We start from the raw sequence: 24,425 nt of genomic DNA on the forward strand, positions 1-24,425 counted from the left end.
CATTGCAGCCTTCCTTCATCCTCCCGGCTGCTGCAGCAGCGCACGCCATCCTCCTCCGGGCTACTGTAGCAGTGCACGCGGGCTGTCATCGCTTCTCATCGCCATCGTCATTTTTGTGGGCTCATCTCCATCTGAGCCGGCTACTGCAGTAGCGCAGGCGGGCTCAACATCCTCCTCCCCGCTACTGCAGCAGCGTCATCGTCATCTCTGCGGGCTCTCATAGACCTTGGCCCTTTGAAGATGTTTAATATAACATTTCATTTCATCTCCCTCCTCTCCACGTGAGATTGAATCTGTGAGCTTGAAGTGGCCAATAAGCTTTGAACCACTGATTGCAGCCAGTATTTGTGGATGCCCATGAAGTCCCCCATCATGACCCACACCGTAATTGAGAATGCCTTGCCACATGTATTAGTGTTGCCACTATCCTCCTTTATCGCATGCAGACATACGTATATTCTCTCTTACGGTAGCCGCCGACGGAATGCACTGATTGCGGGAAATGTCCAGCTTGAAGTGGCCAATATAACATTTCATTTCATTTCCCTCCTCTCCACTTGAGATTGAGACTGTGAGTTACCGTCATCAATGCCCGAGGGTGTTCGGCATGCAACGGTGACAACAGAACCTCATGCCCCGCACCCGCCCCTCACAGCTTTCAGCATGGCGAAGTGTTGGCCACCTGACTCTCACGCAGGCTCGCCATTGCAACCTTCCTTCATCCTCCCAGCTACTGCAGCAGCGCACGCCATCCTCCTCTGGGCTACTGTAGCAGCGCAAGCGGGCTGTCATCGCTTCTCATCGCCATCGTCATTTTTGTGGGCTCATCGCCATCTGATCCATCTACTGCGGTAGCGCACGCGGGCTCAACATCCTCCTCCCGGCTACTGCAGCAGCGTCATTGCCATCTCTACGGGCTCTCATAGACCTTGGCCCTTTGAAGACGTTTAATATAACATTTCATTTCGTCTCCATCTCCCTCCTCTTCACGTGAGATTGAGTCTGTGAGTCAGTGTTCAGGAAAAATGTGTTTCAGCTTACTATCGTTTGAGTTTTGAACTGGATCAGAGTCCTATGTGAGTAGGGCTAAGCACTGCACAACAAGCCAAATAAATTAAAGTGTACCTCACTCGCAGATTGGAACAGCTACCACCGGACACTAGGTGACACTTTTAACAGTTGAGGGTTTGAGATAAGCGCTGACAACATCTTGAGCGCACTCTGTACCACCGGACACTAGGTGACACTCTTAGAACAATATGACACTCTTAACAGTTGAGGGTTTGAGATATGGCAGCGGATATCACCCTGAAAGACCTCTTGGTGGTGTGAGCTACACTTTTTGAAACGCTAAAAGTTTAGGTTGGAATCCCCTCCATTTGGTGCTTGGTTTTCCAAAGTCTACCAACAGTTACAAAAAATAGGTCTCATAGACCTTGGCCCTTTGAAGACGTTTAATATAACATTTCAAGCTGTTTCATGAAACTTCTTTCCTCTCCACGTGAGATTGAGACTGTGAGTCAGTGTTCGGGAAAAGGAAAAATTCTGCCCTTGAATTCTAGCATTGCCTTGGTCGACATGTATGCCAACTGCAATGCACTTCATAAAGCACAAAAGGTGCTTTCAATGAGCTTAATCTATGGGATGTCGTCTCTTGGAGTGCACTCATTGTGGGATATGCCTACACATGAGAGAGAGAGAGAGAGAGAGAGAGAGAGAGAGAGAGAAGCAAGAGAGAGAGAGAGAGAGAGGGATGGGGCAGCCGCTCTCTTGGCCCTAACCAAGTTAGGCATATCCCACAATCAGTGCATTCCAAGAGATGACATCCTACACACAGGCTTTGGCTATTGCTCTCTCTATGGCCACCTTGCGCCATAGAGAGGGAGGTATAGAGAGGTTGATAGGGGAAAAATAGAGATAGAAATAGATAGAGAGAAAAACATGTATAACACGGTGCTAAATATATATCTTATTCTGCATTACAGAGATGGAGCACGTGCTTACCTCTGGACGAGATTCTTCGGAGGTGATATTTTCTACCCCAGAGAGAGACCCAAGCAACAATTTACGAAATGCCAAGCGCGTTGCCCGAGGTGGCAAGGGACCTGCAAAGAAGCAAATTGTAGATGGACTAGGTATCATCCACACAGTATGCTCCAAAATTGAAGCCTCATGTGAGAGAGAGGAGGCATCACAGGTTTCCTATAGAGAGAGCATTCACTGGTGGAGCCATTCACAAAATGAGCAAGGGGTTTATCTTCATCGTCTAGAGGAGCGGATGCAGCTATAGATTAATGGTATTTTGCAGGAGCAGAGCTCAATGCAAGGACAACTTTCTCGCATAGAAAGCAACTAGGCAAAAATCATGAGTCTCTTGGAGAGGTCCGTTCTTGACAAGGATAGCATTGATTTCAAAAGCATTGTGCCTGAATTACAAAGTACTAGCAACAAATTGACCGCCGTAGCAGTACAACATACTACAGGTGTCTCCGAAGTTAGATCTATCTCAAACAAGCTCCATGCATTGGTAACGACCCATTGGCCCAAGAAGGGGATTAATACTGTTGGAGGTGTTCCATCCAGTTCAAAGCAGGGCAACCCTTGCAAGAAGTGAATTATGTAATCGATAGTAATACTCACTTCTTTCTCATTATAGACTTAGCGGATCTATATTTTGGTGGCTTTGGGGATATTGACTACATTTTGGGGGAGGCTTATATATGTAGTGGATACCAATTTGCTCACAACTCTTGGTTGTCTTCTTTGAATACTACATTCTCAGAGGATCTCCATAATTGTAGTACTTTGTTGCCACTGTGTCTTTTTAGTCACACCTCCTGTTCCCCGCCCCCCCTCGCCCTCTCTCTCTCTCTCTGTCTCTCTCTCTTTCTCTCTTTCTCTCAAGTTATGTTGCAGTGAAACTCTGTCTCTCCCTCCCTCTCTCTCTCTCTCTCTCTCTCTCTTAAGTTATGTTTATGTTGCAATGAATCTCTCCTCTCCCTCTCTCTCTCTCTCTCTCTCTCTCTCTCTCTCTCACACACACACACACACACACACACACACGCACACATACACACACACACACACACAAAGTATTCTAGGTCTTTGTAATGTCTGACTTCTTTCTAGGTATGACAAATGTGAAGCACTTCATAAAGCACAAAAAATGGGAGAGAGCTTCCTATATAGGATGCCGTCTCTTTGAATGCATTGATTGCCAGATATGCCCAATTTGGGTACGGTCAAGAAGCTCTGGGCTATTTTTGGCAGATGCAAAGCGAGAGTGTCTCTCCTAATGTAATCACATGCACACCATTGCCGATGTGGTATTTGCTTTTGATTGCATAAACGGAATGTACACAACAACACAAGCCTCTACCAACTCAAATGGGGACCTGTCACCATGGTAACTCTTCATAATGAAGCACTTCGAGGCTGATTTGGATGCACCTTTGAATCCGTCTTGAGCAAAGGTTTTCAATGGTCAATAATGGGTTAACGTGGCGACTCCTCAAGGGTCAGGGGACCTCAGTCGGGGGAGAATCCGGTTGACGTGCAGACTGGCGCGTTGTAACCGCAACGGAAAACTGCCGGCTGAAACTTAACTGACAATCGTCGGTGGGCTAATCGGATGGACTCGCTCCCACAACTATATCCTTAGTAGTAGTTAGATGAGATATAGAGAGATAGATATAGAAGTATACAGACATTTACCATGTGGGTTGGCAAGCCTCCTCTCACAGACTCTCTCAAAGAAAGATAGACATAGTTGGGAAATCCTTTCTTCTCCATACTCTCTTCTTAATTCTCTAGATACTAACCTGTATATACCTGTGAGTACTTATAAGAGTTCTTTTTTGGACAGATGGCTATTGGTCCAAAGGTGTTGTCTCCTGGACATGCAAGACGTAGTAGGATATGTCAAGCCTCTCGAGCTACGCGACGTGTAGCAGCGCGAGATAGAGTTCGACGTTCTCTGGGTGAGATTGATGTGCCTCGCTGGGAAGATTGCCAGCATTTGATAAACGTGAATCGATGCAATGAATTTCCTCAGGGAAAGATTGCATTGGATGTAGATAACGAGTCAATTCTCTTGCAAAGTTATGTAGGGATTGAAGTGGAAGACAATTTTGAAGCCAATAATGGAGATGTTCTTGAGGAGCCTGTAATTGTCTCCAGAGAGGGAGATTACTCCAAAGTTGAGACACTTTGCCTATCTATCACCTACTTATATTCTGAGACCACTTCCTTGATGTATATCTCTATGTTGTCTATTTCTCATGAAAAGTGTATTCTTCACAACATAGGCAACTTGGATTTTGCATGTTCCTTTTGTGGTGCTTTAGCTTGGAAAACGGAAGCAAAAACCATTCGCACATTTGTGGGGAAGAGTTGTTGCAACTCAGGAAATGTTTCTTTGCCGCCATTAAGTGAACCTCCTTTAGAATTAAGGGAATTGATGCACGGGGGTAATACTAGAAGTAGAAAATTCTTGAAACATATTAGAGCATACAATAGTGTGTTGGCATTTGCTTCTTTGGGAGCTCATATAGATGAATCTCTCTGCCAAAGAAAAGGAATCTATACCTTCAAGGTGCATGGATCTATTTATCATAACATTGGTCCATTGATGCCAGAAGAGCGATCAGGTCAAATCCCTCGCTTTGCTCAGTTGTATTTTTTTGACACTGAGAATGAGTTGCAAAACAGGATGAGTCATGTTTCTAAACTCAAACCAGATGTTTTGGAAAGCTTGCAATCGATGATGCATCGAGTAAATCCGTATGTTCAAGCTTTTAGGGGGTTTGCTACAATGGTCCAAACTTCCAATATTCCGGAGATTAGGATGGTCATTACTGAGAAGCGTACGAATGGCTGGAAATATGTTGCTCCAACAAGTGTGGAAGTTGCTGCAATCATGCTTGGTCAGGGTGAAGAGAGCAACATTGGCCATTGTGATATTGTGTTGAATCTTTTGGGTGGTGGTCTAAAACGAATCTCAAATTGCCATAGGTCATACATGCCTCTATTATATCTGTTGCTATTTCCAAATGGTGAAGAAGGTTGGAATCCTTATATTCCCCAAGTGAACAGAGCAGAAGTAAGCAGAGAGAGAGTAAATGGAACTACAAAGTATATTTCTACAATGGATTTCTACAAGTATAGATTGCAAATTAGAGATGACATGACACAATGTCTTTTACGTGGTGGTAGGCTACTGCAACAATATATTGTTGATGCATATAGTTGTATGGAGGAGTTGAGGCTTTTGTGGGTTCGTAATCATCAAAGTGAACTTCGCAGTGAGGTGTATCAAGGCTTGAAAGATATGGTTGGAGAAAGAGATGGAACAAGGGATGAAAGAGAACTGTTATTGGGTGCTAATGTTGGAAGAAGGGTTGTATTGCCTTCTTCGTATGTTGGTGGCCCTCGCTATATGCACCAGCTGTACCAGGATGCCATGGCAATTGTACGCAACAGAGGAAAACCTGATCTCTTCATTACGTTCACATGCAATCCTGGATGGAAGGAGATACAGGATGCATTACTGCCTGGACAAATATCCAATGATTGTCCTGATCTTACTGCCCGTGTTTTCTACCATAAGTTCAAGGGTCCCTACAAATACACAAAATAGCATAGCATAGGAGTGATATAATTGCATACTTGATGAATCACATATGCACATGTTTGGAGCTATACACAATCTTAGAGAGATAGAGAGCAAGGGAGCGTGTGCGTGCACACCTAGAGTGGAGTGCTGCTACGCATACCACAAGAGAGAAGAGGAAAGGCACAAAACACTAGGTACAATCTCCCTCCGTGCGAAAGTGAGCATTTCCCTCTTGCATATATATTTGTAGATAGCAATCAATGCTCAAAAATGACTACAATGATATGCTTGGGCATGAAAATAACCATTTTTCATGAAAGCTATCCATAAACTATCTATCCATGAGTATATGATACCGACCATTAAATAATCCAATGGTTTAGATTGGTTTCCTCTTGTCAACCCTACAACAAATAGCTATTAATACATCATAATTAAATATTATTAGGAGTAGGGCTAGCCATAAAAGGAGTTGGTTGGGTGTAGAGGTTTAGTATGCCTTTCAGATGTCTTCTTAAAGGCAATTGAACTTGTTCCACTTCAAGTGGCCCCTTATTATAAAGAATGCATGCTTTTCTAGGTGGACATTTCCCTATCGGTAATATGCTCGAGAAATCTTCTCTCCAAAATGCACTTGACATGTCATTGTCTCATAATATATATGGGTAACTACATGCACGTATTCACTTAGTACCTTGGAGTTTCTCTATGTATCTCTAAAGATGCTTTTTAGGAATCATATTAAAAGGCTTCTTGAAATCCAATGAGCAACAATATAAGCCTTTGCCAATAGACTATGGGGAGGCCTTCTTGGCCATGGGCATGTTTTCCACGTTCTTGAGATTATGCATTTTCCTTTCTCATTACACTTCCAAATAGTTTTGTCGTGAAAGATTCAAAGTTTAGTCCAAAGTTATTTGTAATGTTTATATCGCCAATTGGTGCCTTGCTCATGAGCAAGGTTAAACATGCACGCAAGCCCCTAGGTTGTCAGGAAAGCTTTGGGGATTGTGCAAACGTTTGTTGTGGCCTCAATGGGAGTATGCTCTTCTCCCATTCCCAAGCCGGATTAAAGTGATAAATTTATTTATGCTCCCTTGTATTGCCTTCACCAGCCCTGTTCTTAAGTTGGGTAAGTGTCACTAGAAAGAATTCTTAAAACCGGTAAAAAGATTTTTATGGAAAAACAATAGGAAAGCCTCCAAGCCATGGCAATGGGCCAAATGGGAGTCAGTCGCTCGACCAATAGACCAAGGAGGTCTCAGAAGCCTAGTTGCCCATGCTGAGGCCCTGTGCGCCAAATTTATGATTTCCTTGGCTAAACAGGACCAAGCTTGGGCTATCATGACTAAGGATATGCTAGATGCAGCTAAAATTCGGCCCTATGCGCCAAATTTATGATCTCCTTAGCTAAACAGGACCAAGCTTGGGCTATCATGACTAAGGATATGCTAGATGTAGCTAAACTTGGTTCGAAAGGTGGGAAGTGGAGAGGGGTAGAATTTCACGACAAACTTTTAGCCCCAATGTGGTCTAGACTAAGTCTAGGTGGCATCTCAAGGGAATTGGTGAGGAAATGCAAAAGAGTAGTTGGGGTATTTGAGTGGGGGGAAGAAACCAAGTACTTCAAGAACTCCATCTTGAATTGGTCCCCCTGGCTCCCTCAAGTTTTAGAACCACCACAAAGGCCCTACTGTATAGAAACTGCCAGTAAAGTGAATACTAAGGGTCTGAATTGGCTTGTTCACTTCTGGGACAATAACGTAAGAGTTGGAAAACCATTGACTTGCTGACAGCCCAGTATCAACTAAATGGCTATGAGATATTATTAGTCAACAGAGTGATAAAAGAGCTGGACAAGGTTGTAATGCCAATCTATGAATCCGGGTTTGAGTGGAACGCCTGGAGATGGCCCGAAAGTAGTCTTTTTTGGAAACCCCATTCTAAAGGCATCTGGCCATTGTTTTAAAGACAATGGCCAGAAGCATGGTGGGAGAAAGTCATAGCGAACATCTAGAAGCCAAAGTGGCCACAATTTATGAAGATTTTTTTGTGGAAGGTGATGTGGGGTGCTCTACCGACGGGCGTAAAGATCTAAGAAAGAGGAATTGGGTCCGATCGTTGCTCGGGATGCAAGATAGCTAGTGAAGATTGGCCCACCTTTTCATGGAATGCCAAGCGATCAAAGACCTGTCAGGGAAATATGCAAGTGGATCCAAAGGACATGGCAGATCAGGTTCTTCAAGACTGATCTGTTCCTTGGTGGAAAGAAGATGGGAATCCCTACTCTTCTTATCTACACTCAAATTGTCGGGTACTTCTTCCTTCACCATATATGGCAAGCGAGGAACAACCGCGTGTTTGAGGGAGACCTTGACGTAGCAAGATTCTTAGAGATTATAGAAGAAAGCAGAGTGGTGATCTATACACTCGGAAGTAAGGAAGACTCAGGAGACTGGTCTAGGGCTACCCATGCCATGTTGCCAACCTATGAGAAGTAAAATCCTAGAACTACATTTCACCGGTTATGATTAGCCTTGGTGAGAGACGATAGACATCCATTATGTAATCTTCAGCACCTCAAGGCTCAGCCTGAGCTTGAGGTTGTATTGTAACTTTTATGTTGTGTTTGATACAATCCACTCACAAATTATGAGTTTTGCACAAAAGAAGAAAAGGTTTAACATGCATGCCGTGTCGAGAGTGAAATGTTAAACATATAAAAATAAAGCAACTTTATCTTATGTCCATTTGAGATTTATGTATTGATACCTTGGTGAGAGAGAGAGAGAGAGAGAGAGAGAGAGAGAGAGAGAGAGAGAGAGAGAGAGAGAGAGAGAGAAAGGAAGAGAACAAAGATAGAACAATCCCAAAAGACCTCACTGATGAGTCTTTCTCGATGTGTGTGTGTGTGTGTGTGTGTGTGTGTGTGTGTGTGAGAGAGAGAGAGAGAGAGAGAGAGAGAGAGAGAGAGAGAGAGAGAGAGAGAGATCTTTTATAAAAAAAGCAAATCTCACATTATTTGAGAGTATATTATTAATAAAACTGAAAAAAGTACATCATAACCTCATGCAACTTGGCCATGAGGGGCAACCAAGCATACACAGGCACAATACAAGATCCGGCCAATGGGAGCCCTACCATCAGAGAAGAAGCTTGAGCACTGGTCGTGAGATTCACTTTTTGCTTTTCTTCTTCTTTTTCGAAGTGGAGTTTTTTGAAAAGCTCGAGACAGAAACGAGGTGGCTAAGTAGGTCAATCTGATGCCCGAGATTGCAGTCAACTGTAGCTTCTTGCTCTTGGGTTTCATTGCCCATTGAGGCCTCATGCAAGGACTTAGAGATAATGGTCTTTTCCCCTGCTTGTCCGCCACAATGGACAATCATCCTGGATGACTACATCCTCAATGTCGACCTCGAAACATACATTCTCCTTAGGGATGCTAGCATTCTCAATCGTAGCCAGCTTGGCATCTCTATCGACACACTTCCAGGTGGTTTTGACCATTAGATTACTGATAGCCATAGCCATAGGCAATTATTTGTATAATGTTGAATCTTGCAACATTTTTAACATGCATTAGGGATCGAAGCAAAATCCATCTCTTGATGGAAATCTCTAAAGAATCCCATGCTTAAATCCATAAACTTTGGAATAGGTATGTTCGTGTTCCACAAAATGTTGGGCCTAATATCTAGTCCATATCTCATCCGTTGTAGCTTTGGCATGAATAAATCGCGGCCCAAGAAAGCGGCAATGGATTGAATGTGATCATGTAACCAAATTAACAGACTCTTAAACGTCACTAAGACATGGCAAATGTCATAAAATCTAATATCTAACCAACCCAAATGATTTTTTCATATTAAACTGATCATTTAATGTGGGAGAATAAACGGGAACAAGAGCTAGAATATAGACATGTGCTTATGGATCTGTCTCAACATGGGGCCAAGGTTAAAGGGGTCCATATGAGAGATGATATGTTAAAGAGCAATGCTACCTAATGGAGCTTAAAGACCTTAGGGTTAGCTTCATTAAGACCTCCAAAAGTTTTTGTTAAAAAGTCCTTTGACCTAGACCTTGAGATGGGAACCCTACCCAAGCATGAGATGCTTGTCGACTTGCTAACTAAAGTGCTTAAAGTGTTTGTGGGAACCTTGCCTAAGCTTGAGGTGCTTCTCATGCTTAAATGACTAAGGTTCTTGAAGTGTTCAATTCAAACATAAACTCTCAAGAGTCATAAACGGTTTCCATGCTTAATTGACTAGGTGCTTGAAGTGTTCAATTCAAACATGATATTTTATGAAGCATAAAAGACACATGTCCAAATGATCCTCCACATATGGCCCTCATGATGTGCTTGAATCCTATTGGATAGGCTTTAAAGGGGTTCAATGAGAATTTAGATGCATAAATATAAATAATTAAGTTCTTTCTCTCAAAGAGGAAAAAGAGGACACATGTTCAATGAAATAATTAAATGATACAAAAGAGAGAGAGAGAGAGAGAGAGAGAGAGAGAGAGAGAGAGAGAGAGACCAAGCATGAGAGGGGGGTAAACTCTCCCACACACACACACACATTCTCTCATTGTGTGGAGTGCAAAGTGCAAGAGCTCCATCTCCTTCTCCAAGCTTGTTGAGAAGTGGAGAGCCTACACCAACACTCTTGGCTATGGAATGCAAATCCAACCAAGAGCCATGCTTCAATGCTTACGCCATGTAGCTATGCACTTCCAAAAATTGGCTTGTCAATGGTGAGCTAGCCTTCGTGGCAACCGTGAAGCCCCAAAGACATGGAAAACTCTACGAGTTTCCATCATGAAGCAATTCCTTGTAAGCAATGCAAAGGACAAAGTACTTACCGAATGCAGTTTAAGGCTTCTCTCACATGAGTCTATTCACAAATATGTGGAGAAGTTTTGGGATTTACATCTCAAGGCTACTGTCTTCCAAAAGATAGACTTTGCCGAGCAAAAGCAACAATTTTGTGTGGGATTACCTGAAGAAATGACCGAGTATGTCAACTTCCAACGGCCTAATTCTATCACCAAAGTAATCCACCACACCATGGTTGCTTTTCGCATCAATTTCCAACAAGGGGCTAGACGGAATGTCAAACCCATGGAAAACAAAGACAACAATGATGCAAAGGGAAAAACCAATGCCCAAAATTCTTCCCAAGGCACTTTGTACAACAACAACAACAACAACAACAACAATAGGTCCAAGGAGAAGGGAGTTTACAAAGGTAAAAACAAACTCTCTCATGAAGAGCTTGAAGCTTTTCGCAAGGACCATAAGTGTTTTAAGTGTGGGGAGCAAAGACATGGCTATCGTTCTTGCCCCAAGAAAATGCTCGCAATGAGACTTGTAGGGCTTCCACCATCGAAGCTCCAAAAGAGGATGCTCATTGCAAAGGATTATCTCTCTCCTATGCTTGGGAAAAGTAAGGGAGCATGATGCCTTCATCTTGTTTGACCTTGGCTCTACTCATAACTTCATATCAAATGACTTGGCCACCAAGTTGGGCATTCAAGCTTTTGAGATGGGAGACATTGTAACGACGACTGCCACAGCTTTCAAGGGATAGCAAGCCTCCGTTACTCCCTTGATTGGGAAGCTGAGGCTTCACGTCCAAAGCTATGTTGACAAAGAAGAATTTTTCATCTCTCCTCTCCAACATGAGGATGCTATCCTAGGGTGCCATGGTTTGATCGCATGGCTGCCAACATGAAGTTCCCTAAAATGAGAATCTACTTCACCTACAGGGGAAAGAACATGTATATAGATGCTAATGAGTTTGGTCGTACTATACCACTTATAAATTCACCAGCTTTTGATAAGTCAATGAAGAGCTCGATTTTTGCGTACATGATTTTTGTCAAAGAATCCACTAATGACGCTAATGATTTATCAAATGAAAATGGTAGGAATCAAGAAGAGTTAGACTTGTCTACTTCTCTAAATAAGTTCCAAGATGTTTTCATCGATGATATCCCTATGGACTTATCTCCAAAACGAGGGGATTATGACCATCGAATTGAGATCCTACCAGAAAGCTCGCCACCTAACAAGCCTCCTTATCGAGTTTCCCAAGCTCAACAAGAGGAGATCATGAGGCAAGTACAAGAGTTGGTAGACAAAGGGATGGTGAGGCCTAGTCCTCTCCCTTTTGTTGTCCAGTCCTTTTAGTGCAAAAGAAAGATGGTACATACCGTATGTGTGGATTATCGAGCACTAAACCATATCACTATCAAAAATAGATTTCCCGTGCCTCGGGTAGAAGATCTGTTTGATAAGCTACAAGGCTCTACCTACTTCAGTAGGGTTGACCTTAAAAGTGGCTATCATCAAATAAGGATAGTGGATGAAGATATCCTAAAGACCGCGTTTCATACAACGTTTGGTCTTTACGAATATCTTGTCATGCCTTTTGGCTTGGCCAATGCACCAGCCACATTCAATCGTTTGATGGAGAAAATATTTAGACCGTACCACAAGTTCACTGGAGTGTTCTTTGATGATATCATCATCTACTCCAAGTCCTTGGAGGAACACAAGCAACATCTCCAAGTGATTTTTCAAGCATCGAGGGAGAACAAGCGTTTTCTCAACCAAAAGAAAAGCGAATTTTTCCTTCAAGAGATTCAATACTTAGGTTATATTATTTCTCAAGATGGTATTTGTATGGATCCATTGGAGTTAGAGGTAATAAAAGCATGGCATAATCCAAGGAATCTACATGAGCTAGAAGTTCTATTGGTATGTGTGCATACTATAGATGCTTCATAGCAAAATTTTCTCAAATAGCAGGACCATTACGTGACTTAACAAAGAAGAACGTTAAGTATTCATGGACTGCTAAGGAGCAAAATGCTTTTGACAAGCTTAAAGAGAAGCTTACCTCTCAACCAATCCTCATGCTTCCAGATCTCTCAAAGCCATTTGAGGTCCAATGTGATGCTTGTGGTGATTGCCTTGGAGCAGTCTTGCTTCAAGAAGGGCATGCCATAGCATATGAGAGCCGAAGGCTCAATACGGATGAACGGGTCTTGGGCATTTATGACCCGGGGGATCCACCATGGAAAACTTACCACACCACGTAAGTGTTGGGGAGGGGGATTTTTTTACAAGTTACATAAGCGTATAAGTTAGGGGTAGGCCCCCAATAATTTATCTCCTAAGCTTAAAAATAAGGGAGGGGGTATCATATTTAGGGGGGCACGGGGGAAGTGAGAAAAGGAGAAAATGTTTGAAAATCATGGCTTCCCAAAAGAGTCTTCCCTCAAACTTGTGAGTCAATAGCTACCAAGATACATGCAAGAACCAACACTGCTTTGTAAGTATCATTTGCTTATTTTGTTATTGTAGTTCATTTGTTGAGGGATGAAAGCTATAAAGAGATGCAAATTTACATGGAGAACCTAACACAACTTTACAACCGTGTTTTTTGAGTAATTTAGATGGGTCAGATTTGGACGAGTAGCTAGAGTACAGACTGAACGGGCACATAGTTTGAAAGTCAAACTAAAACACATTGAGGGTACATTTAGTTATGAACAAAAGTGGTTCCTTAGTACATTGTCAGTCACTATGCTACACGCTCTTTGACTAGTTTTACTTAGTTAGATCATGTGAGACCTAAATTTTATATGTAAGATGGGGGTATGATAGTTTTTTGCATTGATTTTTATATAAGCATAGAAAGAGGGGTCATATTCCCTAATATGAGTCGTATATAGGGGTTTTATCAAAGTTTTTCGCTCGCAGGTGGCGTCCCGTTTTTTATATATAGTGAGTCCCCCGGGATTTATGAGAAAGAGCTTTAGTTGTTCTACATGCCCTAGACACATGGAAGCACTATTTATTGGGGACTCCATTCATTTTACAAACATACCACCAAAGTTTCAAAAACTTCATGACACAAACCAAGCTTTATGACAAACAAATGAGCCGGGAAAATTTTCTTTCGCAATTTTATTTTCATATTGCTCACATTGCTGGTAAGCACAAACAAGTGGCCATTGCACTTTCATGACGACCAAAATTCAATGCGGTGTCTATAACAACTCACAATGGTCTATCTTCTATGATAGACGAGTATGCTACTGACCTTGACTTTAAAGATGTAATGTCAGCTCTTGCTTTGGGGAAGAAAGAGGAACCAATCACCTTGCAAGATGGTTATCTTCTCCATGGCAATAGGCTATATGTTACCCACTCCCTTCGTGAGAAAGTCATGCTCCTCCCTATGCGGGGCATAGAGGCATTCAACCTACTCTTTGAGGAGTAGAGACGTACTTCTATTGGCCTACCATGAAAGTGGACATACAAGAGTATGTTTCAAAACGTGTGGTATGCCAAAAGATTAAGTATGATAGAGGGAAGAATCTGAGATTACTCTAGCCATTGTCAATCCCTAAATCACCATGGGAGAGTATATCCATGGATTTTATCTTTGGATTACCCAAGTCTAACCATGGGAATATGGGAATATAGAGAATAGTCGATAGGTCACAGCAAGCAAGTACACTTTATTCCTGTCAAAAAGACTATTAAGGCACACCAAATGGCAACCATCTTCATATCTCAAATTTTCAAACACCATGATTACCAACATCCATCGTGTCAGAGAGAGATCCTAGAATGACCAGTAATTTCTGGAAAGGTCTCTTTGAAAATCTAGGTATAAGATTGAATTTCTTTTTGGCCTACCACCCACAAACAGATGGCCAAAGTGAGATAGCCAATCTTACGATACTCGATCTACTAAAGACTTATGTTACAGAAGTAGATCAACGATCACAATGGGAGAAGTATTTATGCCTTGTAGAGTATGTGTATAATAATATTGGCCATACTACTATAGGAAAAGCACCTTTTCAGATCATAGAGGGAAGGCCTAAAAGTCCCTTGCTACTTAAAGTACATGGGAAGATCTTCGCTGCTGATGAGTATAGGCGTGACCTACAAGAGTCTTTTCAAAAGATTAAGGAGGCTATATCCATCTCTCAACAAAGGCAAAAAGCTGCTGCTAACAAGCATAGAAGGGCCTTAACGTTCAAAGAAAATGATTGGGTCTTACTTAAGTTTCCCAAGGCTTGATTGAGGCAAACGACGGGCAAAAATTTTACGGGCCATCAAAAGTATTATGCTAAATTAGCAAAAAGATACTATGGTCCTTTTCAAATCTTGAAGCCAATCAATGACATGGCTTATCAACTCAAGTTGCCCAACCATTGGCTCATACACAATGCTTTTCATGTGAGCATACTTAAGCCTTACAAAGGAGAGCCACCAAGAGAACCAATTATTGAAAACCCTCCAGAAATCAAAGACCAAAAAGAGGTGATACAACCCAAAGCTATTCTTCGCCATGAAGACAAGGTACTACAGCATGGTAAGATTATCCGGCGGTATCTTATTAAGTTCAAAATTATCCTTTTGAAGATGCTAGATGGATGCAAGGAATACAACTTAAGGATAGTATGAACCTTGTCAATGCTTACAATGCTGCACTAGAGCAAGCAAATGTAAATGCTTTCTAAGTGAACAATGTTTTTGTCTTATAAGACTAATCCTCTTTTGTGCACAAATTTAAATAGTATGCATGCTTAGAATCATGTTTGTGATGACGATGTCACTCAAACACCAAGTATAATTTGTCACTCTAATTTGGAAGTATGATATGGTCTAAAGAGCAGACATGCTTGCGGCAGCTACGTCTCCCAAGCACCAAATGGACTAGTCATCCATTCTGGAATGATGTCGTAGGGTGAAAAGGGATTCTCTACCCGCTAAGAAATGTAGACTAATGACTAAGACTTTATCTCTTCTAGCTCATAGTCGAGGACGATTATGATTTCAAGAGAGAGGTAATGTCATAAATCTAATATCTAACCAACCCAAATGATTTTCTCATATTAAATTGATCATTTAATGTGGGAGAATAAACGGGAACAAGGGTTAGAGTATAGACATGTGCTTATGGATCTGTCTCAACACGGGGCCAAGGTTAAAGGGATCCAAATGAGAGATGGTCTGTTAAAGAAAAATACTACCCAATGGAGCTTAAAGACCTTAGGGTTAGCTTCATTAAAGACCTCCAAAAGTTAGTGTTAAAAAGTATTTTGACCTTAGGCAGGCTAGGGTTGACCTTGAGGTGTGAACCCTACCCAAGCATGAGGTGCTTGTCGACTTGCTAACTAAAGTGCTCAAGCTTGCTAACCGTGCCCAAGCTTGAGATGCTTCTCAAGCTTAAATGACTAAGGTTATTGATGTGTTCAATTCAAACATAAACTCTCAAGAGTCATAAACTGTTTCCATGCTTAATTGACTAGGTGCTTGAAGTGTTCAATTCAAACATGATATCTTAAGAAGCATAAAAAGCACATGTCCAAATGATCCTCCACATGTGGCTGTCATGATGTGCTTGTATCCTATTAGATAGGCTTTAAAGGGGTCCAATGAGAATTTAGATGCATAAATATAAATAATTAAGTTCTTTCTCTCAAAGAGGAAAAAGAGGACACATGTTCAATTGAAATAATTAAATGATACAAAAGAGAGAGAGAGAGAGAGAGAGAGAGAGAGAGAGAGAGAGAGAGGACCAAGCATGAGAGGGGGGTATACTCTCCCACATACACACACACATTCTCTCATTGTGTGGAGTGCAAAGTGCAAGAGCTCTATCTCCTTCTCCAAGATTGTTGAGAAGTGGAGAGCCTACACCAACACTCTTGGCTATGGAATGCAAATCCAACCAAGAGCCATGCTTCAATGCTTAAGCTTTCCATCTTCTTCATCTTCATTACTATGCTATTATGCTATGCTAAGAAAGAAGAGTGATGATAAGTGAGGAACTATTTATTTCTCCTATGGATGATTCTTCTTCCTCTTCCCTGCTAGCTCTCTCCACCTTCGCAGGTGTTTGAGGCCTTGGGATTGAGGGTTGGGATAGTTAATGCTTTTTGCAAAGTTTATGTTATGCTTGTGATGCATGAAGCTTTCCATCTTCATTGCATCACCTAGGTCACAAGGAACACAAAGATTGCATTGTATCAAGTCTCTCTTGATGGGAGAATCTATAACATAAACGCCTTTTGGAGGTGGGGCCGGCTCCAAGTAAATCCGGTTCTCAACTATTGTCATGTTCTCTAATACTCTCTCTCTTGCAAAAGTATTGTTCATGCGAGGTTAATTAAGTACTATGTTTATGTTGCTACCATCAATAAAGTTCACCCTCTATGTTCTCAAAGTAATCTCACAAAAATGCTCACTCTAATTCTCTTAATTCCGCTATTCTCCAAGTTCATGGGCCATTTCCATTACAACAAAAGTGCATTATCTCTTCATGAGGGAAAAATTCCGATGTCCACGGCATAGTGTACACAAAATACGTGGCACCCCACACACCATCTCTTATGACTAAATCCTATACCGCTTGCTCTGATGTACATGCAGCCACATAGAAGCCCTTGCCCACCAATGTGAAGTGTTGGACCTCATTTCTGCATCTGAAGGCTACTGCTACCCGATCCCATAATCCTTGGGTCGTCATTCTTTTGCCCATGACGTACAACACTACTGATTTGGCACAACAAGCAATCAAACTTTGTAGAGCAATCTCCGGATTAAAGTCCACTTGCATTACAAAGCTGTCACCAACCTTACTTTGGTTGAAAATATTCACCCCATGAAGTATCTCCTTAGAAATTGTGCGCACGGCAAAAGGGGAAGGCTTGAAAGCTTTGTCTCTTGCATTATGGTAGTTGTCACTGCCACGTTTCTTTCCCTCATACTAAAAAAAAAAGGTCCGGTTTCGCCAAACTTGCTGCAACCGAATCCTCAAACTCAGAATGCATTCCTTGCCCCATCAAGCATACATGCTCATGCACAACATCACTTGCATCCATTGAGGCATGTGATTCATCACACTGCAATTTTTGCACCTGATTTACACTACTTTGAACATGCTAAAAAACAACAACTTTGCTGCTGCTGCTGAAAAGCTGCACAACAGTGTCATTGCACGTTGCCACAACTTGGGACTTGCCGATTTGCTGCACTTTGCCACCGCTCTTATTCGGAGCTGCTTCGGGCTTGTGACCTACGCCGCTCAGAACGTGCATTCTTGAGTCGCGTTCATTTCCAACGTTACGCTTCATTACAATTTCTCATATCTCCCTTCTTAGGTACATAGTGTAGAGATCCTACTAGTATCTTCCATCTGCACGGCTGGGTTTAAGAAAAGCATGGTTTAAGAAAAGCATGACCTTATTACATTTAGAGAGGAAGGGAATAAAATATAACAGATAATGAAATTATGCTAAGTTGGACTCGGAGAATTTTAACGTCGTAGGAAACTATCCCGACAACATTTCATTTGGCCAGAGCAAGTTAGTCAAAATGCTGCCTACAAGCTCAAGCAGGCATCGACAGCCTCCAGGCATCCGCCAAAGCTCTTTCTTCACGCAGTACCTCAGAAGGATTGTGAAGGTCTCTCTCTCTCTCTCTCTCTCTCTCTCTCACTCACACACACACACACACACACACACACACACACACACACACAGAATCGAAGATCTAACGATAAAGAAACTTGTCGCACGCAATTCTTATATGTTCGCTTCGTGTGCTTGCGTTAGCAAGCTCCTGCTCTCGAGCACTTGCGTCATCCTGTCCTCTTGGATGTGTCACTGCACTTTCGAGATCTTCATGCTCATGTTTTGACATGAACTTCTGTTCTGGCAGTCGATCTGTGTCACCCATATGGTGCCGTTGGCATTTCAATCAAAAGAAAACATTTGAAATTGTTGAAATGGCTTGCATGGTCATTACAGCACAGAAAAACTCCCGATGAGCCAGATACAGTAAATTATTTTTATTTAATTTGGTCATCATTAAAAGAGACTGAAAGTTGCTTCTTGCTTTCCACATTGAACGTAGAGCTTTCTTTCATGGTGTCACTGGTCATTTATATTTAGGAAATCACGGAAAATGGCTGAGGGCATGCTATATTTCAGTGTTTCTCAACTTAGGGCCGAACTCCTACTTCCAAGCAACAAAAATATATTCAATATTCCTCAACAAAGGAGCAACATATGCAGAGCTAGAAACAACACTTAGTCACGATCTTTGCGTAAGCCAATGTGCTCATCATGGAATTTTGTAAATAAGATGTCAGAAGGCTGTAGTCATTAGAGTGTGGCATCTCTCTGGAGTCGGTCAGTGGGTCCTGATATCTCCCAAGGACAGGTGTAGGGAGTGAGGGATCTACAGATTGGCCCCACCCTTCTCGCTGCTGTTGTGTGGCTGTGCCGGGCTGGAGTGAGGTAGTATTTCTCAGTTCGGAATATTTCTAGCCGTGCGTAACCTTGGGTTTTGGCTCTTTCCATGGCCATAGTGTCTTTTGCAGGCCTACGGTATTTATGCCAGGTGGCCTTGTGCCTTCCTAGAGTCCTAGGGGGCTGTTTAGCCCTTTCTCTCCCCATTTTCTCATTTATGGGACTTTACCATGTTATGGGGGGCAAAGATGTGGTCGGGCAGCTTGGGAGGAGGCCTATATCTAGACACCGGGGGGTCACCTTTTAGATATAGCATTCAGCTGAGAAGAGTGCCCTTTTCGGGCAGCCCTAGGGGATCCAGTCTTTTTTGGGGGGGGGGAGGGGATCTGCGTTTTCTGCAGCCCTCTCCTTTGCGTTTTTAATGGCAGCCAGAGGCGGTTTCATGGCAGTGCTTGCAGAGCTTGGGAACAGCATTCATCACAGGGCGATGGGAGTGTTGTAACACTTGTATTCTCGGGGCATCACTTCTTTGGCGAACTCATACATCTGGTCTATGTGCATGGATAGCTGAGGCTGTTGTAGCATCAGGAGGGCAGTATCATACAGGCAGCCTTCATGTATTGGTTTCTCTCTTTCTAGATCTGCCCTTTTTGCCAGGAGATGCAATGGTGCTTTTCCTTAGAGCATGTTAGGGCTGGTGCCCATGCGGAGGCTGAATCAGTGGTCTTGTGTAACCGGCTTGGACACTCCAAGCGAGAAATCAATAGCAACACACGTATAGAAACTTCATAATTACTGAACTTTAATAGAAAGAGAGAGAGAGTCGACACGGCCTGGCGGAGTTCCGAGCGCGTATAGAGCTAGAACAAAGCAAGAGGAGGCGCTCACAATGTACAAGAACTTGGACTTGATGATAAGCTTAATATTGATTACAAGATTTAATACTTTATTAAGAGAGCTAGATACAAGACTTGGATTACATGACTTGAGTACAAGACAAGGCTTGATTGCAAGGACAAGACTTGAACATAAGAACTAGAACAGGGATTTGCTCATAGGAGCCTCACAAGTGGTGTTGGCAAGACTGAGGGGCTTGTGGCCCAAGACCCCTATTTATACTAGTGCGTGAGGAGGTTAGAACTTTCTAGTTTCTACTTGAGGAGGTTAGAACTTTCTAGGTTCTTCTTGAGGGGGTTAGAATCTTCTAGAACTTTCTTGATACTTCTAGTCCTTCTAGAACCTTCTTCAACTTTCTAGAGCTTTCCAGAAACTTCTAGATTCTTCTGGATTCTTCTCCAAGCTTCTAGAAACTTCTAGAATCTCCTTGATACTTATAGAACCTTCTAGAATCTTCTAGGTCCTGCTAGATTCTTCTAGAGCCTTGCAGGCGATGACACAGGCGATGATGCAGGCTGCGACTGACTCTCAAGCATCCATGACATTACCCCCTCCTCCAGCGACGAGTTCTAGAGGAACGGTGGTGTTCCTTGATTGGGGCTTCCATGGCTGTTGTTGATGGAACTCTTGGACTTTGAGAGATGCATGCTGAAGATTGTGTGCTGGTTCCCACATTCGTTCACTGACATCATAGCCTTTCCAATGCACCGAGTATTGTAACCTGCCACGCGAAACTCGAGAATCTAGGACTTTCTCGACCTCATATTCGTCATGTCCTTGAATCTCAACCGAAGGAGGTGGTTGTAGGGCTCTTCTTGGGATCTGAGATGTGTGACACGGTTCTAGGACTGAGACATGAAAGACCGGATGGATTTTCATGGATGAGGGCAACTGGAGTCGATAGGTGACTGGATTGACTTGACGGATAATCTTAAACGGGCCAAGCCTTCGATAATCGAGCTTTTCACAGGGACGAGATGAACGCAGATCATACCGGCGGAGCCTTCTTTGTATTTTGGACGCTGCATGCGATGTAGATCTGCACTTTCCTTATACTTGGATTGAGCTTCTTTGATATGAATTGTAAGTTCTTTGTGAATTGCAGATAATTGTTGTGCAAGATGAACAACAGTTGGATTCTTGACTTGATGGGGCCTGTGGATATCTTGTTGGGATGTTGACCATAATTAGCAAAGAATAGAGTGTGACAGGTGGAGGCACGAAAACTGTTACTGTAGGACAATTCTGCTAGCGGTAGGAGCTCGACCCAATTATTCTGGTGATAATTGATAGTACAACGGAGATATTGTTCTAAAACTTGATTTACTCTCTCTGTTTGTCCATCACTTTGTGGGTGATTGGCTGAGGAGAGGTTGATTTGTACTCCGAGTAGCTTGAATAAGCTTTTCCAAAAGCTCGAGATGAATTGTGGGCCTCGATTAGAAAATATGTCATCCGGTAATCCGTGATAACGATAGATATGCTGTAGAAATTGTTTGGCCGTATGAAACCGGCCCGTAGGGCGGTAGGCGTTGGCTTTCACCCGAAATTCTTTACTTTAGTCACACACACAGAGCACTTTGCAAAGATGACCTGTAACGGGAATTAACACTTAATCACACACACGGCTCGGAAGCTAGAATGCTCCGAGCAGACGCCGACAACCTGTAGGCCCCAAAATTGGCGCCCCTTTCGGTATTTCTTTATTCTTTAGGAGGGTAAAGTACAAAGAAGAGTCCTGGGAATCCTTTGACTGTATCCCACTAGAGACCGCCTGTTTTGGCCAAATTTCGGCAGCATAACAGCCCCAAAACTTGCGCGAAACCAATTCCCCTGCTGGAACTCGCTTCTAATGGTGTATACCCTCTGACTCCTGCCCAAAAACAGTAAATTCAGCACGCTGTATTTACTGGTTTTTGCCCTGTTTTCAGCCCCAAACAGTCCCCTAACTGTCCTCTGCCAGTGGGGCGCGATTCCCAAAGGTTCTGGCGTCTGTATGGCTGAAAAACAGTAAAATTACAGTGCATACACAGCGCTGATTTTGCACCTGTATGGTGAGGTTATGACCCTCACCAGTGCCTGCTTTGGAGTAGCAGCTAGCTACCCCTGTTCCTGCTCAAGGAGGCTCTTGCCTCAGCACAAAAGCATGAACCCACACAGCTGTACATCAGTCAAATGAGGAGCCCTCTTGTGGGGCATCACATAACTGCACGTAGGGGAGAGAGAGCAGTTTGTAGTGTGCAGGGCATCACTCCTAGCACCACACTGTACATGAGAGGGAAAGGAAGCACTCCATAGCTCTTAACCTGTGACAAAAGCTGAAATGAGGCCTCTCCCAGCTTAAAAATCAGCGCCCATTTTTCTGTAGGAGGAAAGTCCATGAAAAACTGACACTTGGCACATTTACAAGCATTTGCCCGTTTCGGGTTCGCCGCTTAAAAATATCCTGACCGGTTGCCCAGTTGACTTCTTGGCAGAGTTGTAAAATGTTCCCCTAGTCATACCGGAGGTAATGACGCGAACACATTTCACGACCCAAAATAGCAGTTCCCTAAATTTTAGGAGATGCTTCCGTTGGGCTTCCATTGGTCTTCTGACCATCTATCCTCATTGGGACCGCATCCAAAAGTGCAATGTGGCCCAACTGTCGGATACTTTTTGTTGGTAGTCCCACCTTGACTTTATGCCTTAATTGAGTTCACTTCCTAGTATCCACCAACTTGCTAAGTGCGACGGGGGGACCTGTATGATCTTGCTCTGAGCTTAGACATCCTCTTACCATACGAATTCCAGTGCCGACCACTACCCATCTGCGGGTGAAACTACCGTTCACATTGGCCATGCAATGTCCGACCGTTTGCTACTTCAAGAAGAGGGTCTCAAAAACAAAACAAAACCCCTTGGAAAGAAACCAACAACTAAAGTTAGCAGTTGCCGCGTCCTCGTGACATAGTTAACAGTTGCCACATCCCCGTGACACCGTACCTTCGTCGGTGATGGTTTTAGTGGTTGGTATAAAGTGTGCCATTTTTGTAAGCCGACCCACGACTACTAAAATGGAGTCAAATCCTTGTGACAAGGGTAGCTCTACAATGAAATCCATGGAGATGGATGACCATGGTTTGCTTGGAATGGGCAAGGGATGGAGTAACCCATGAGGACGAAGACGAGGGGCCTTTGATCTATTGCAAGTGTCACAAGTGCCTACGTACTCCTTGACAAGCTTCCACATTTGAGGCCACCAAAAGTCACGGGAGAGAAGCTCAATTGTCTTATTAACCCTAAAATGCCCCGCTGATGGAAGATCATGCTGTTGTTGAAGTACCTCCAAGCGTGTTTGTCCGGGCGGAATATAGAGAAGACCCTTATAGTAAATTAGTCTATCAATTTCTTGAAAGTCCTCATTAACCCCTTGTCCTTGTATTTAATATTTTGAGCAAGTGGGTTCTTTGCATTTTGCGTCTTCACCTTAAAAAGAAAAGTAGAATCTTCAGGAGCTTGGCTTATGGTGGCGTTTAGCTTAAGCTGCTCAAGTTTCAAAGTCATTGACTCTTGTTGATCAAATGCCGCGTCGCCTTCGCTAGGTGCAAGGTAGGATCTTCTTGATAAGGCATCTGGCTTACCTTGTTGACGGCCAGGCCTATAGGAGATAAGAAAATCAAACCTTGATAGGATACCATTCCACCTGGCTTGGCGACGATTCAAAACGTGGGATGCCATGGAGTATTCCAAATTCTTGTGATCTGTATAGACAGTGATCTTATGAGGAGCTCCTTCAAGTAGGTGACGCCAAGTGTGGAAGGAGTCGATGATTGCTAAGAGCTCTTTGTTATGGATTTCATAATTGATTTCTGCAGTTGAGAACTTGCGGGAATGAAAAGCCACTGGATGTACTCGACCATCCTCACCTACGTGGGATAGAATAGCGCCGCAAAATCTGAAGCGTCTGTTTCTAGGATGAAAGGCTTTGTAGGATCTGCGTGAATTAGAATGGGTGCGGTCGTGAAAGCTTGCTTGAGAGTCTGAAAAGCTTTCTCGGCCTCTGAGTCCCAAACAAACTTATTATGGCCTATCAACCTTGTGAGTGCTGTAACCACCTTGGAGTATCCGTGGATAAAGATACGATAGAAATTTGCAAATCCGAGGAAACATTGAACATCTCTTACCAAGGTGGGTGTCTCCCAATAAAGGATGGTTTGAACCTTCTTTGGATCCATGGAGATTCCCTTTTCAGAGATAACATAACCAAGAAATTCCACCTTAGATTGATGAAAAGAGAACTTCTCCAACTTTGCATATAACCTTGATGCACTAAGTTTTTCAAGCACTAAACGTACATGGTGCTCATGCTCTTCTTGATCCTTGGAAAATATAAAGATATCATCACCACAAAATAATCCAAATACTCCCGAAAGATGTCGTTCATTAAATGTTGAAAAACTGATGGGGTATTTGTGAGACCAAATGGCATGATGGTATATTCAAAGTGGCCATACCTTGTGCGAAAGGATGTCTTCCATTCATCACCTTCTTTGATTCTGACTAGGTTGTAAGCACCACGAAGGTCTAATTTTTGTAAATATTCTTGCCTTGCCAAGGCGCTGAAGAAGCTCTGGAATCAAGG

The 24,425-nt window shown here is 42.9% G+C and overlaps 2 protein-coding genes across 4 annotated transcripts in view; both read left to right on the plus strand.

The window, feature by feature from the left end:
* The first annotated feature begins 3,865 nt into the window (after positions 1-3,865).
* On the plus strand, positions 3,866-5,638 carry LOC147444359 (uncharacterized). The gene has a single exon (XM_086528100.1). It carries the CDS (start codon positions 3,866-3,868, stop codon positions 5,636-5,638), a length of 1,773 nt encoding a protein of 590 aa, XP_086384226.1.
* A 12,320-nt stretch (positions 5,639-17,958) lies between these two features.
* Positions 17,959-24,425, plus strand: part of LOC147444360 (UNC-50 family protein) — a 47,635-nt gene continuing 41,168 nt past the window's right edge. For 2 of the 3 annotated variants that reach the window (XM_086527000.1, XM_086527001.1), the window contains exon 1: positions 17,960-18,116. In XM_086527000.1, the coding sequence (XP_086383126.1) occupies positions 18,027-18,116 (90 nt within the window). In that variant the 5' untranslated portion in view covers positions 17,960-18,026. Of the gene's footprint in view, positions 18,117-24,425 lie in introns of all 3 variants that reach the window. The other variant, XM_086527002.1, reaches the window with a different exon arrangement.

The sequence above is a fragment of the Adiantum capillus-veneris genome, chromosome 13 (genome assembly GCF_014529385.1).
Source record: "Adiantum capillus-veneris isolate H3 chromosome 13, ASM1452938v2, whole genome shotgun sequence".
Lineage (NCBI taxonomy): Eukaryota > Viridiplantae > Streptophyta > Polypodiopsida > Polypodiales > Pteridaceae > Adiantum > Adiantum capillus-veneris.

What these genes read in the sequence shown, in the direction of transcription:
- LOC147444359 (XM_086528100.1), top strand. Translation starts at nt 3,866, where the DNA reads ATGGCTATTGGTCCAAAGGTGTTGTCTCCTGGACATGCAAGACGTAGT.